At 37.6% G+C, this 13353-nt stretch overlaps 1 protein-coding gene across 2 annotated transcripts in view; it reads left to right on the top strand.

The window, feature by feature from the left end:
• card11 (caspase recruitment domain family, member 11) overlaps positions 1 to 13353 on the top strand; it is a 229217-nt gene that overhangs the window by 149137 nt on the left and 66727 nt on the right. For both annotated transcript variants that reach the window (XM_060840331.1, XM_060840330.1), the window contains exons 9-11: positions 7572 to 7751; positions 9841 to 9889; positions 12954 to 13042. In XM_060840331.1, coding sequence (XP_060696314.1) covers positions 7572 to 7751; positions 9841 to 9889; positions 12954 to 13042 — 318 coding nt within the window. The remainder of the gene's footprint in view (positions 1 to 7571; positions 7752 to 9840; positions 9890 to 12953; positions 13043 to 13353) is intronic.

Here is a 13353-nt window from a genome sequence, read left to right as displayed (position 1 = left end):
TGCCTGTTATTTGTGACCAACATGTTCAGGAGTCCATGTATTACAAAAGATACTCACTATTGTCTATTGTCGTCCTTGTGATTCACAAATGAACTCTGTGGGCATCCACAATGATGAAGAGCAGTGAGCCCAGGAAAGGATCTGCAGAGTCAACGTGTAACTGAGTCTAGGGCAGGGATGGGGAACCTGCAGCCTTACGGCCATTGTGTGTAGCCTTTTGAATGAATCCAAATTTTGCAGAACAAATCTTTTATTTTTTATTAAATGTTTATTTTTGTCCTTTATTATTTTTATTTTAATCTTAAAATGAATATATTTAAAATACCAGAGAACAAAAGAAAATTCAACAAAATAATCCTCACAGACCGACCGCCACAATTAAAAAGATGTGAATTTTGAAGAATATACAATTGAAGTTTCTTGGTTGTGGCCTTATTAGATTACAACTAACATAATGTGGTCTTCCAACATGAAAAGGTTCCCCACCTCTGGTCTGGTGTTTACCCAGCCATTCCCATAAATATGGGGGAGCTGAGGTAGTAACTTTCGTCCTTGTTGGCCCACCAATGCAGCAATGTTTGCATCCAGTCCTGGCTACCAGTCGTAACTTCTTGCCATCATCTTCATTTTGGAAATCCCTTAAGCAATATGGTGGGGATTGGTCTGTATCTGGCAGTAGTCTTTGCTCAGGACAATCACTTTTGCTCCACTTGCCACACTTTCTAATGACAAAGCCAATTGTAATGCTTGTTTGAAGTCTGAAGAGCTTATGCTCAAAACATCGACTCTCATGTTCCTCCAATGCTGCCTGACCGGCAATGCTTTTCCAGCACCATACCTTTTTGACTCTGATCTTGTGCATCTGCAATCCTCACTTTCTCCCTGTTTGAAGTCCAGCTGGGTTTCAGCTAGTAGGTGCTTTTGCATGGTTACATCATGAATCCCACATACCAAATGGTCTCTCAGATCTCATTCAGGGGTTAACCTGAAATCACATGTATCTGCCAGTTGTCTTAACCAAGTCAAAAATCCCTGTTACGGATTCACCTGATTTTTGAATTGATCGGTACAACTGATCATGTCTCAGAATTAGAGGAGGCGTGGGGTTGTAATATTCATTAACTAAATCTGTCAACTTTTGAAAGGTTTTAGTATCTGGTGCCTTAGGGAAAGTTAGGCTCGTAATAATGAAAAAAGTTGCAGGTCCACAAGCTGTCAGGAAAATCAAGCCTTTGCTTTTCAGCTGTCCCAATGTCATTTGCCCGTAAAAGATAACTCGTTCTTTCCACATTCCTGGCCCAATCTTCTTCGGTGGAAATGTCAAATACAGAGTAACCTGGATTATCCGATTATCAATTATCTGAACTTCGGATTATCCAAATACAATTTCAAGGTCCTCTTGATGTTCACTTTAAATGTGACAATCTTGTTCACCTCAACTGTTTCTTGTGCTAAAATATTATCAGACAATGCTGTCAAGCATTAAAAACTGCCCAGTGTTTTCAGATTATCATCAACTGTATAATTTCTGATTTCTCTCTTCCCCCACAAATTGTTTTTAGATTACCCTCTCTGCCTCCACCCTCACACTCAATATTAACTGCAAAGAGCTCATAAACTTCTTTGTCATGAAGGTTAAGAACATTAATTCAGTTGCATCTGCTGCCTCCTTCCGTTCTCTTAGGACACTTCCTAGGTATTCACTTTGCCCAAATGTTGAATTTGCATCATTCTCCCTTTTTGGACTAGTTTATGGATGTGGTCCAACACCTGCTTTATAAACTTTAATCCTACCAAACTGCTGACTATTCTCATTCTCTTCGTGGCTTCTATTTTAGCTGATATTATTAATAGTCCTTTCTGGTCTGGTTCTAGGGTGCTTTCCTTCAAATTTGCTACCATCATCCATCTCTCAGAATAAAACTTTTGATCCCTTCAAAGTTGCAAGATGCCTTCCTTTAATTTCCAAAGTCCTTCAATGCTTTGCTACTGCCCAGACCCATGCTCATCTTTCTGGAATGCAGTGTGTAAATCCCTCAAATAAGGTATTCACCCATATGATGGTACCAGAACTGCTGTTAACAAACTTTAAGGTATGGCTATCAAATCGGTAAACTATCTCTTCTTATCCTTCTCATCTGCCACCTCTACTGGTGTTTTGTCCCACACTCTCACCCTCCACTTCCTGCTGTCTCAATTCCAGATGACGCACTGACATAAGACATAGTTTCAGAGCAGGAAAATGTCAAACCCATTCTCATACAAACCAGTTAATGAGATACAACTATGAGCATATAAAAACACCTAATGCATTCCTAATGGAAATTGGTGATCCAAAAAACTCCAGTTAGATGGCTCCTGTTTATATCATTGGACATCTCATTGAATCTAAGCTTGATTCAATGTAGGAATGTTTCATCGGATCGAATAGTGTGACTGAAGAAATAGAATTACTATTGTTACAGATTTTTAAAAACTACATGATCCCAGATGGCATAACTCAGGCGTGCTACAAACAATTCTGCCTCACAAAGAGAATTGAGAATGTACACATGATTTGTAATCAATATTTCTCATTCTTGAGCCTGCACACGTGTCTAGATTTTAGCAACCTTGTGATAGCAGGAGGTGTTCAATTTATTTGAAGAAACAATGAACAAGTCAAGAATCACTCATTTATGTCCAGTCCATTTAAAGAGAAGCCAGTCAGGGAACAATTGGTCCAGGAACAAGTTGCTGTCATTTAACCTGCGATGGGGCAAGTGATAAAAGGGTTTCATAGGGCTTCCTAGACTTATCATGGAACTTGCAAGGGAAAAACAAATCTACTGAAATTACCTTTGATGGATTATGATGGTTCATATGATTAACAGGAACGAAATCTGTGACCACAGACATTGGGACCTTGCGATCTTGTTCAGATAATCCAAAATTCAGTTAATCGAATGCCAGATAATTAAGGTTCCTCTTCTATATAGGAGTGTTGGGAATTTTGTCCATTTATATCCTGACTGAAAAACCTTCAGACTGCAGATATTAGCAAAGTTTGTGAACGCAGCAAATAATGACAAAGAGAAGGATCAGTTTCACCCACTTACGAACATGAGGAATTTTTAACTGAAGTTGTTCAGAGAGCAAGACTATCTGTAGAACAAAATTGGATTCAATATTAGATAATGAACAAACACAGGTTCAAGAAGAACATTTCAATTTTTCATTTCCAAAAGGAGGATTACCAACATCAGTGCTAAGTAACCCACATTCCTCCAGTGCTATGACTGGAGCTGGGGAAAAATTCTGTGTATCGGTACAATAAGGTGGATGAAGATGCCCAACAGAAACAACGACTTCAGAAGAAGTGTTTACATTCTTCAACACAGATTGAGGATAGACATTTGCTTACACGAAATTAATATCAGCTGCATACAACTTTATGGAAGCTTGACCAACATGTGCTGCTTCAGAACAAAAAAAAATTACCTGGTTCAGAAATCCAGGATACTGCAAAGAAAAATGTACTTGATTCCATTGATCAGCCTTCTTCCATGAAGAAAGTTCCACCAATGATGTTATGGGGCAACTATCTGTTTCAACAGGCAAGAGATACTCAGTAAGAGAAATCCAGAAGATTAAGGGCTCTCTAGTTATGGATAATATAGCTTGTGAATTTGTAAAGTCAAAGACTTCAGGCATGATGGTGCAGTGTTAAATGTAATTACATACATGAATGTACAAATATTAACGATGGGAATAAATCTTGGTAGTGGTGTTGTATAAGGTAATAGTTCTGAGACGATTAATATTGGAAACAGCAATAAACTTTGATGATGACATAATCTTGGGTGATAAAATTGGAAGAATAGCTCTGGATCTTGGGGGGGGTGGGGTGGTGGGGAGTGGTGTGTCATCTATATCATCCAATAGTCTTCGTAACAATGTCTAATGAGATAATGTAACTTATATGCGCTATCACTTAAAGAGCTATATCTTGTAGTTGAAGAAGAGTATTTTCTCGTTAAGACACACACTCATAGTTATTCTGCTACAGGATCTCAGACTCGACCAAGGAGAGAGGAATGGTCGCAGTATTCTTGAACAGTCAAATACCACATCAACTACCTGCTATTAATGTGTAATCCACTCCCTACAACATTTGGTATGGTGCAAGGCCAGAAAACTGTCAATAATATTAATGAACTTTGATTGGTTAGTTAACAGGAAACAGCAAGTAGGTGTAAATGAGTCATTTTGGAATTGGCAAGATGTGATGATTTAAGTATGAGAGGAATCCTATGCTGAGATGTCAAATATTTACAATTCAAATCAATGGCTTGGAGGAAGGGACCAGCCCTTCATAGACCTCATTGCCTCTTGACCTCTCTCGCCTCTATTAAGATCAAAAACTGACTTCTTTGATGAAGCTTTTAGTCACTTGTGAAAGAAGCTAACATAGCTCTAAAAATTGACAAAGGAGGCATGTCAAAACAGTAATTGCTTTTAGGCTGCTTTGCACCTTAATAATTCATAAAGAAAAAAGAAACATATTGGTATTTTTAGTTTATAAATAATACACTGGGCCATCACTTCCCCCAAATGTTATCCCAACAGTGTTCTCCCATTTTGAATCCCAAGTAACTCAGGATCATAAAGGTAGTCTTCAGAGTCCAGACACATATTCCAACCCATCTCCCTTCAGACATTTTGCCACCCGCTGTTAGATACTTTGACCTTCCACGCTCTGTCTGTTGAAGTTAGGTTCATACTAAAGGCATTTAAAAGTAAATTATTAAATTTAAAGTAAAATAATTAAAACAGCAAAAGCTAGAATTCAGGTATAGCCAAAGAACTCAAAATCAAATTGGTTCACATTTTGCCAGCATTTTTGATTCATTAGAGACAGTGAGTCTTCCAGTGAACAGTGTTACTGCCCTGAAAAGGTACTGTGTGTCATAACTTTATAAAATTGAAATAAATGTATTTTGAAATTGGTATTTCAGTTCCCTGCCTCCCTCTCTCCCTTGACTGCACACAAAATTTGAAAAACTCCACAGTCCTTCTGCAGCTGCTGACAACAGCGACACTTCTGGTCAGTTAGTAAACAGCAAGCCAAGGATATCTTAACTACATAAAGTTAGATATATATTCATGTTAGAACTCAGATGTTTTGTAAACTATGCAGAACACAAAAGTTTGTAAAACTGATGAACAGAGAGATTTGTATGTGTAAGTTAATTTGCATGTCTATATTTTGTGTAATCTATAAAATATTTAAATCCTTTAGTCTTCCAATTTTAATTGACACAAGCATGAGTGACAAATCTAAAAGATTGGTCAGAAATAAAACATTCAGCAGTGGTTTGTCATTTATATTACCTATACGTACATCAGAGTGTGCAAGTATTTTCAAAAGACATTCTGTGGATTTGATAGATTACTTCATGTTGTAACATGATTATAACCATTTTTAATGCTGGATTTTCCATGGCATAAGGAGATGGCAGATTATGTTTACATCTTGGATCTGGGATCAAGTCAAGCTTAAAATGAGATAGCAGATTGCAAGATTCCTATGTGAATTGAGTCAGGGCAGTGTCTCAATCTTGGCCACCTTGATTGGCACTGCACCCATCAAAAGTGCACAGTAGCAACACTGTGTTAACATGTACCATACAATTATGTATTTGTGTACCATATAAACAATCCAGTAATAGTTGTAAAGCTCACCAAATATATGCCTCTCTGTCTCATTCCAGAATAGTTACATCATTTAAAAGACATTTGGCTAGGTACATGAATAGGAAAGATTTAGAGGGATAGGGCCAAAAGCAGGTAAGTGGGACTAGTTTAGTTTGCAAAATCTGGAGAAGTTGGACTGAGAAGTGTGTTTCTGTGCTCCATAAAAGCAGCACACAATAGGGCAGCAATACGCAAGATGGGTGGTGAGCTTCCCAGTGTTCAGCTCCTCATCCTTTATGTGGAAATCACCCTGACTCTGACTGCCCCAAAAAACCTTGACTGACCATGTGCAGGCTCTTGGACTGTTTGCTGAAGCTGTCTTTGATTTAATGTGTTGGACTCTGAGTTGGCTGAGGCCAACTGACAACCGTGACAAATGGCCTTCCTTTGTATCTGTGCGAAATAGCATGGCAATGCAGATGTAATATGAGCCTTGTACCAATGGGTGAGGCAGCAATGTGCAAAAAGCCAAGGCAAGGTAGGGATGCTGTGAGCATCCAGGTAGGCTGAGTGTGAGTGAGCACTTTGACAGTGAATAAAGAGTCCAGATGTGCAACGGCATTCAAAATGGATTGAGGCTTGTTGAGGGTTGTTGGAGGCTGGCACATAATGGATGCCAATGTCTGTGGATGAGGAATGTGTGTAGCTGGTGGCCATGGAGAGTGCCCTGAGATGTTAGAGCCCTGTGTCCAACACAGACATTGTTCAGAGCAAACAGCGAGGTAAATCTGCTTGGCACCTGCTGTAACTTCCTTGTCGAGTTTTCATGAGCTCTAACTTCTTTGGTGGATTTGGTATGACAGACGGGTGAATATTAATGAGAGGAATTGGACCATTAACAAAGCTTTCAATCTAAAATACATGGTTGCCATTTGTGAAAAGCAGAAAAGGTAGTGCTAGTTGCTCCTAGCATTGAGATTGGATCGTGCTGAATTTCTCATCTGTTCCTCAGACTCCTGTAAGATTCAATTGGGAATATAATAGAGTGCAGACTGTTGGGCTTAGAAATATTTGATACTCATTTTGGCTCTAATAATGATTTTCATGGAGTTTGAAGGACTATGCTGTTGGAAAGTTAATGTCCAGAACTTAACAAAGGTGACATTAAATCCCCCACACTCTCATTCACTCCTGCAAGTGATCTCTCATTTTCATTTACAATCATCCATGGAAACGCATATTACTTCTATGGACACTGCTGAATTATTCATAATTCATCTTGCAGTAAGGTTTCATATTGTACCTAACATAATGTTCTAATTCTCCTCTGCCTTTTAATTGGAGAAGTTCATTTCATTTATTCAGTGGTCTGAAGTCGAGTACTGTCGTATGTATTTGAAGAACCAAAGGAAGAGTGTAAAAATGATGTGCTTGATCTCTAAAAGAAAATTAATCCTTTCAAGAAGCACAGTTGAAGAACCTTTCTCTGAAAGATAAATGGGCTGCCCAGTGTCATGAGTCATTAAAAAAGAGACTCACTTCTATTCCTAATCACTATTCAGCAATCCTCACTCGAAACAGAGTGAGTAGTTGCATTTATTTATGTGGCAGCACGTATTTTCACAATGGCACGTGATTAAGATCCTGCAGTATAATAATGCTCTCCATAATCAAAGAATTGATTGTCACTACTTGTCTCTGATAAGACATAAAATATAATTGGCTGAGTAGAGTGTTAGAGGACACCTAGATTGTGTGGAATAATTCCTCAGTTTGTGGGAGGAGACAAGAAAAGGGGAGACTTTGTAGGAAAGATGTCCCAAAAGAAAAATGTTTTTGAGGAGGATTTGATCAATCTAAGTTTCACTTTTTTTTTTCCCTGTCTACTTGTATAGAGCCTGCCACGGAATATTCCAGTCACTGTTATCTCTCAGACTTTGTGTCATTCCTGTCAGAAGAGGAATGGACAAGAGCAGGCGAGTTCATCAACATCAGAAGAATCACCTGAAGACAATGAATTTTTTGTGCAGGAGCCACGACTGAGACGGAGACCAAACCTTAAAGTTTATGGAATTGTATGTAACTATTCATTTGTAAGATTAGCGAAAGAAGGCTCATGTGAAAATCCTGCCCTTGTCATATAAATCTTCAGTCGACACTGAAATGTGCAAAGCTTTCATCATGCAATATTAACTTTTTTTGAGTGATTACCAACAGCTGGTTACTATGACTGATTCTATTTACTGCTGCCTTACTCCTCACACTGCTGATGTGACGGGTGTCCATGCAGTTTCATTTCAATTCTGGTTGAATGTGACCATAAAGCAAATGCTTGCTTCAATTTGTTTTCATTAGTTATCTATCAAAAATAAGTAATTGCAACTAACCTGTACTGTAATTAAGAAAAATTATGAATGATCTGAAATTGAGACTGGACTACAATACAATATCTTCTCGGCAATGGGAGATGTTAGCAATGGTGTAATCTAAGCCACATGTGCATGTACTTATGGCACCCCTCCTGTATAAACCGGGCTCTCAAAATGAGCACTTCACCCAGTATCCTTTACTTATTTGTTTTATTGTTTTCTTTATTCTTTTGTACTTTCCCTTGGCCACACTTTTCCCTGCTGAAGGCTATAAGATGGACATCAGCCTCTGGATCAGCACTTATGTCCATTTATCTGCTATCTCTAGTTCCTATGAAAGAAAGCCCTTACTTCTACTTGACTCCGCTCCATGCAGCAAGATTGAAATAGAAACTTAGTGCAATCTGTGGTCACAAATACACAGCCTGCAGCTCCATGCTCCAGTCTGCCAAAACTGGAATGGAGCCAAGCACATACTCACTCATGTTAAATTGCTCAAAGAAAATCAGACACTGTTTCATTTTCTGCACCTAGTGTGGGTCACTTTGACTTTGCATGATGTTTTTTAAAAAATCAATTGCTATTGACTGTCAATAGCTTTGATAATCAGGAGAGATGTATAATGGACCATCTGAATTGATATTGCTTCTCTCTCGGATACTGAAAGTCAAAATTGCCTCAAATGCATTTATTTCAATCATCATGTTTAGGCTTACTATTTAGTTCATTGTGTTTGATCAAAGAAAGCTCAGTCTTATGCTATTAATTTCCTTTACAGAAGCATAAAAGCATGCTGCTCATCAAATCTGCACCTGCATGTGAGGAACACCAGACCTTCAACCTAATCCCATTTACCAACATTTTGTGATGCATTTTCTTAATCTATTTCATGTTTATACTATTTCAGCCATTTAACTCTCACTCATTAACTTTTGAATCACTTTAAAATCACATTTTCCTCTGTCATATTTCCGTTCCTCTTTTCTTATTCTCGTTGTTTTTCGTGTAATCTAATTTCTGTTATAGAGTCTATACTGGAAATGCTAACTAATTGTTTTCTCAACAGCTGCTGACTGATCTACTAAATGACTACAGATTTTTCGATTTATATTTCAGATTTTCAGCAGTTTTAGTTTCGTTTTGTGTTCTGCAGCTTTTTCTGACCAGGCCTTTTTCTTTCCCCACCCTAGTCTTATGAATTACAAATCTGCCAGAATACTACAGCCTTTGTTCTTATTTCTATTAAAGTCTGAATCTCCATTACCCATGTGCCTTTGCTAAGTTCCACTGGTTACTTGGAGATCAGTACGTTGTCTCAGAGTTTCACTATCCTCTTCAAATCCTTGAGTCTTTGTTTCTGCCTGACACAGCCATTTCTTTGATTCATTCTTTACGTGATGTGGCTCCATTTCTCCACCACAATTCTATTTTTATTTTCCCATTCTTTCTGTTAGCCAGATTTTTATTTTTTTGGGTGACTATGCACCAATATTTGGCACTCCCTCTTCAATATTTAACTCTTGCCATGTCTCGCTCTCCTACTTCAAAAGCCACCTAAAATACCAGAAGACCCTAAATTGCTTCGATTGTTGACTGGCTGCCAAATAATTGCACCATAAGTGAGCAGCTGTTTCTATGGTGTGCACATTAATGTCTGTTGTTCCTTTATTTTAAATGTTAAATATTGCATGGAAGTTTGGCAATGAAATATGTATGTGCATACTGCACAATATTTATTCACAATGTAGTCACATAAATGCCCCATTTTAAAATTTTTATTATTTATAAAATTTAGGGAAGGCCGAAATCACCATGCACATTTCCCAGGCAACAAGATTACCAAGGTATGTGGACGACAAAAGAAACTTTCCAGTTTGAAGATATACTTTCTAAGGCTTCTAGCAAAAAGGCCTACTGGGCTTTTTGGCTCTCAGCCAATAAAACAAGATGGAATACACCAACTATGTAAAGAAACATTTTCATCAGAAGATGTATTATATTCTGATGAAGCAGACACTTCGAAAACATATGAAACACTTGGCCCTTGTGATTTCATGGACTTTCATTGTTTGGGGAAAGGTCTTTTCCTCTTGTTGGCCTTGGGTGATTTCTCTGTATTTTGCATCAACCACAAGGTTTTTATTCATTACTGCTGCTGTGGCTCTCATGGTATGGGACAGGTATTATGGATCAACTGGTCTTTTCTTGCCCCTCAAATTTGGATGCTCATATTTTCTTTTCAAAACCAAAAGAGAAATAATAACTTTGTTTTATATCGGCGTTTTTCTCGCTCAGCCAGAAACCTCAATGGAATCAGTATTTAAAAAATAACAAGCTTGGATTTCCACACTGGTCTAAGATACCTTTCCAGATGCAATTCCTCGTGATATAAATGTTTAAGTTTTAAAATGTGCATCATCTGAAACAAGTGTACAAATGTTTAATGTGTGTAAGCTCTGGGTCATTAAGCTTTTACTTGAGTGAAGGATGTGAATGCTAATTCACCTTTAGAGTTCAGGAATGCGGAATTCAATGCAGAAGTCGCACTCCAGAACTTCAGGCACCCGTGGGAGCAATGATAAACAATTGTGTAAATCACCCTATTTCTGCATTGCCTCCTGATTTTTCAGACAAGGAAGAAGAATCCTTTTACAATATCAGGCTACAGAACCAAAACATAAAACAATTTTGTAGAAAGGTTACATGTGAAACATCAACTTTTCTTTCTGTGGATGGTGATAGCTTGCTGAGTAAATCTACCATTGTCTTTTTATTATGTAGTATTAACAGCTCAGACAACAGGTCATTTGGCCCCACATGTCTGTGCCATTTTTTGTGCTTCAAACAAACTTCTTTTACTCCTCTTCACTTAATTATACCCTTCTTTTCTTTTCAATATCATCTGAAGAAACAACCAGTTGTATTTAATTAGCACCTTTAATTGTTTATAATGTCCCATGGTCTGAGGAGTATTGCAAGCAAAATTTAATTCTGAGTCACATCAGGAAATATAGCAGCAGATCACCAAAAGCTTGGTCAAAGAGTGAGATATTAAGGAGTACCTGAAAAGCTGGACAGAGTTAGAAAAGAGGCTGATGGGTTAAGAAAAGGAATTCAAGTGTTTAAGACGTTGACAGGATGTAGAGGCCGATTTCAGCAATGGGGCCATTAAAATTGGAAATACTTGAGTCCAGAATAGAGGAGTGTTGATATCTTGGAGGGTTTTATAGCTGAAGAAAATGATTTAAAAAAGGAAGAATAATAACTTGGTAGGGATTTGAAAATAAGGATGACAATTTTAAAATGAAGGGACTGTTTAAATGGAAACCAGTGTAAGTCAGAGAGTTCAAGGATAGTGGGGAACTGGAATTTGCTGTGAGGAAGAACATGGGAATTAAAGGTTTGGATGAGTTCTAATTTATGAAGGATAGAAAGTGGAAGATTGACAAGGGATATATATTAAAATAGTCAAATCTAGATCAAACAAAGGCATGGATAATAGGTTCAGCAGCAGATGAGCTAAGACTGGGGTAGAGTTGGGCAATGTTATGACTTCAGTGATAGTACAACATGGGCTCAGAAGTTCATCTTGGGGTCAGCTAGGTTGTGAACACTGATTCAGTCTCAGGTAGTTATGAGGAGAGAAATGAAATCAATATCTTGGAAACGGTTTGTAGCAGAGAAAAAAAATTCAGTCCTCACAGTGCTAACTGAAGAAAAGTATCTTACTTCTCCAAAAGCGAACCAACATTATTCATCTCAATATACTCTGTGGTCATGAGTTTACATTCTAAGCACACTCTGGCCAAAGTATTACTGGTGCTTTTTTTGTGTTCGATGTTAGGTTGTATGTTCTCATTGTTTGCATCTATTTAATTTTATTTGTACTCTTACGAATTTTGGAGAAGCCTATTATAATCTAGCCTTACACAAACCTTAAACAAAAGCACAGTAGGTATTTTTCTGTAGCAATTTGTTGCACCATTTCTTTTTTAGAAAGCTTGAGGTGCTACATTAAATGCATATTGGGTGGTCTGGCTGAAACTCTGATTCCAAATGGTAGTCATGGCAATGTTAGCAAGAGATCAGAGCTGCAAAATAGATTATTCTTTTAAAAGGACTCACTGGAAGGGAAAAAATAAATTAGCACAGATTGTTCAGTCAAGGTCCATGCATCAAATAGCTAGTGTTTGTGGTTTTAATTATAGAGGGACCTGCTTTAAAGGTAACACTGGCTTTGAAAAAAATTGAGAATACTTAGTTCATTTGTATGCAGATATGCAATATAATTTGTGTAAGATATTGAAGCAGACATTTAAAAATCATTTTGCTGAGCGCATCTTTGTGAAAACTGTGCCCCTTTAAACCTCAATTCTCCAAAACATTGGCTTTAAGAATGTAATCACTCTAAATTTTTGTGGAGGTTCTTTTAACAGTGTGGACATAATGCCAAAATGTTGAAAACAACACGTTGTGATTATATTTCAGGCTATTGAGACTCCACTAATTAATTTGAAATTTGAGAAGTTTCCATTGAAGTATGTATAATGACTTTTCTAACAAACAACTTAGCTGTACTTTGTAATCCTATAAAAGATAGTTAACAGGTTTTGCTTCCTAATCTGATGAAATCTGCCCAAAATTCTGAAAATTTGTTCTTCCCTCAGGTATAAAGATTACCGGCATGCTTGTCGTCAAATGTTTGAGTGCATATGGTATTTTGGTTCCACCCATATTCTGCAAATTATGGGTTTTTTTTTGCTTTTATTACTTGTTTAACTGACAAAATGAGCAGATTGATGACATAATGGAATGAGATAAAAGGAACAGTGGCAGCTTGTATATTGTGCTCTGTCCTCATGATATATCTTGTGTTAGTGATGTTTGAACCCCTCTTCCCATTTCCAGCCTATTTAGATGAAGATTTGTCAGATGTCAGCAGCACTAGGATGGAAACTCCTAACTCCATTAATGGCTGTGATCCTCTGAGTACAATGGTAAGTACGTAACTTTGACAGCTATGTATAACCTTGCCTGTGCATATTTTACCTGTTGGTTGTGTTAACCCTTTGAGAATTATTCTAGCATCAAAAACAAAATTTCTGCGATTTGAGAAATATTCTGATTGAACTGTCAGAAAAATAAATATTGAATGCAAAACAATTGCCCGTGTCATACCTTGGCTGTTTAGAGTCAGTAAAGTCAGTAATACAAAAAGCCCAATAAAATCAGTAAGCCACTAGGGGAAATTCAATCACCTGAAATTCCTCTCAGGAAAACTGGATGTACAACGTAAATGGCAGCTTTG

Source organism: Hemiscyllium ocellatum, chromosome 20, assembly GCF_020745735.1.
Source record: "Hemiscyllium ocellatum isolate sHemOce1 chromosome 20, sHemOce1.pat.X.cur, whole genome shotgun sequence".
Taxonomy (NCBI): domain Eukaryota; kingdom Metazoa; phylum Chordata; class Chondrichthyes; order Orectolobiformes; family Hemiscylliidae; genus Hemiscyllium; species Hemiscyllium ocellatum.
The sequence above is the reverse complement of the archived record's forward strand: the minus strand, read 5'-3'. Positions and strand labels throughout refer to the sequence as shown.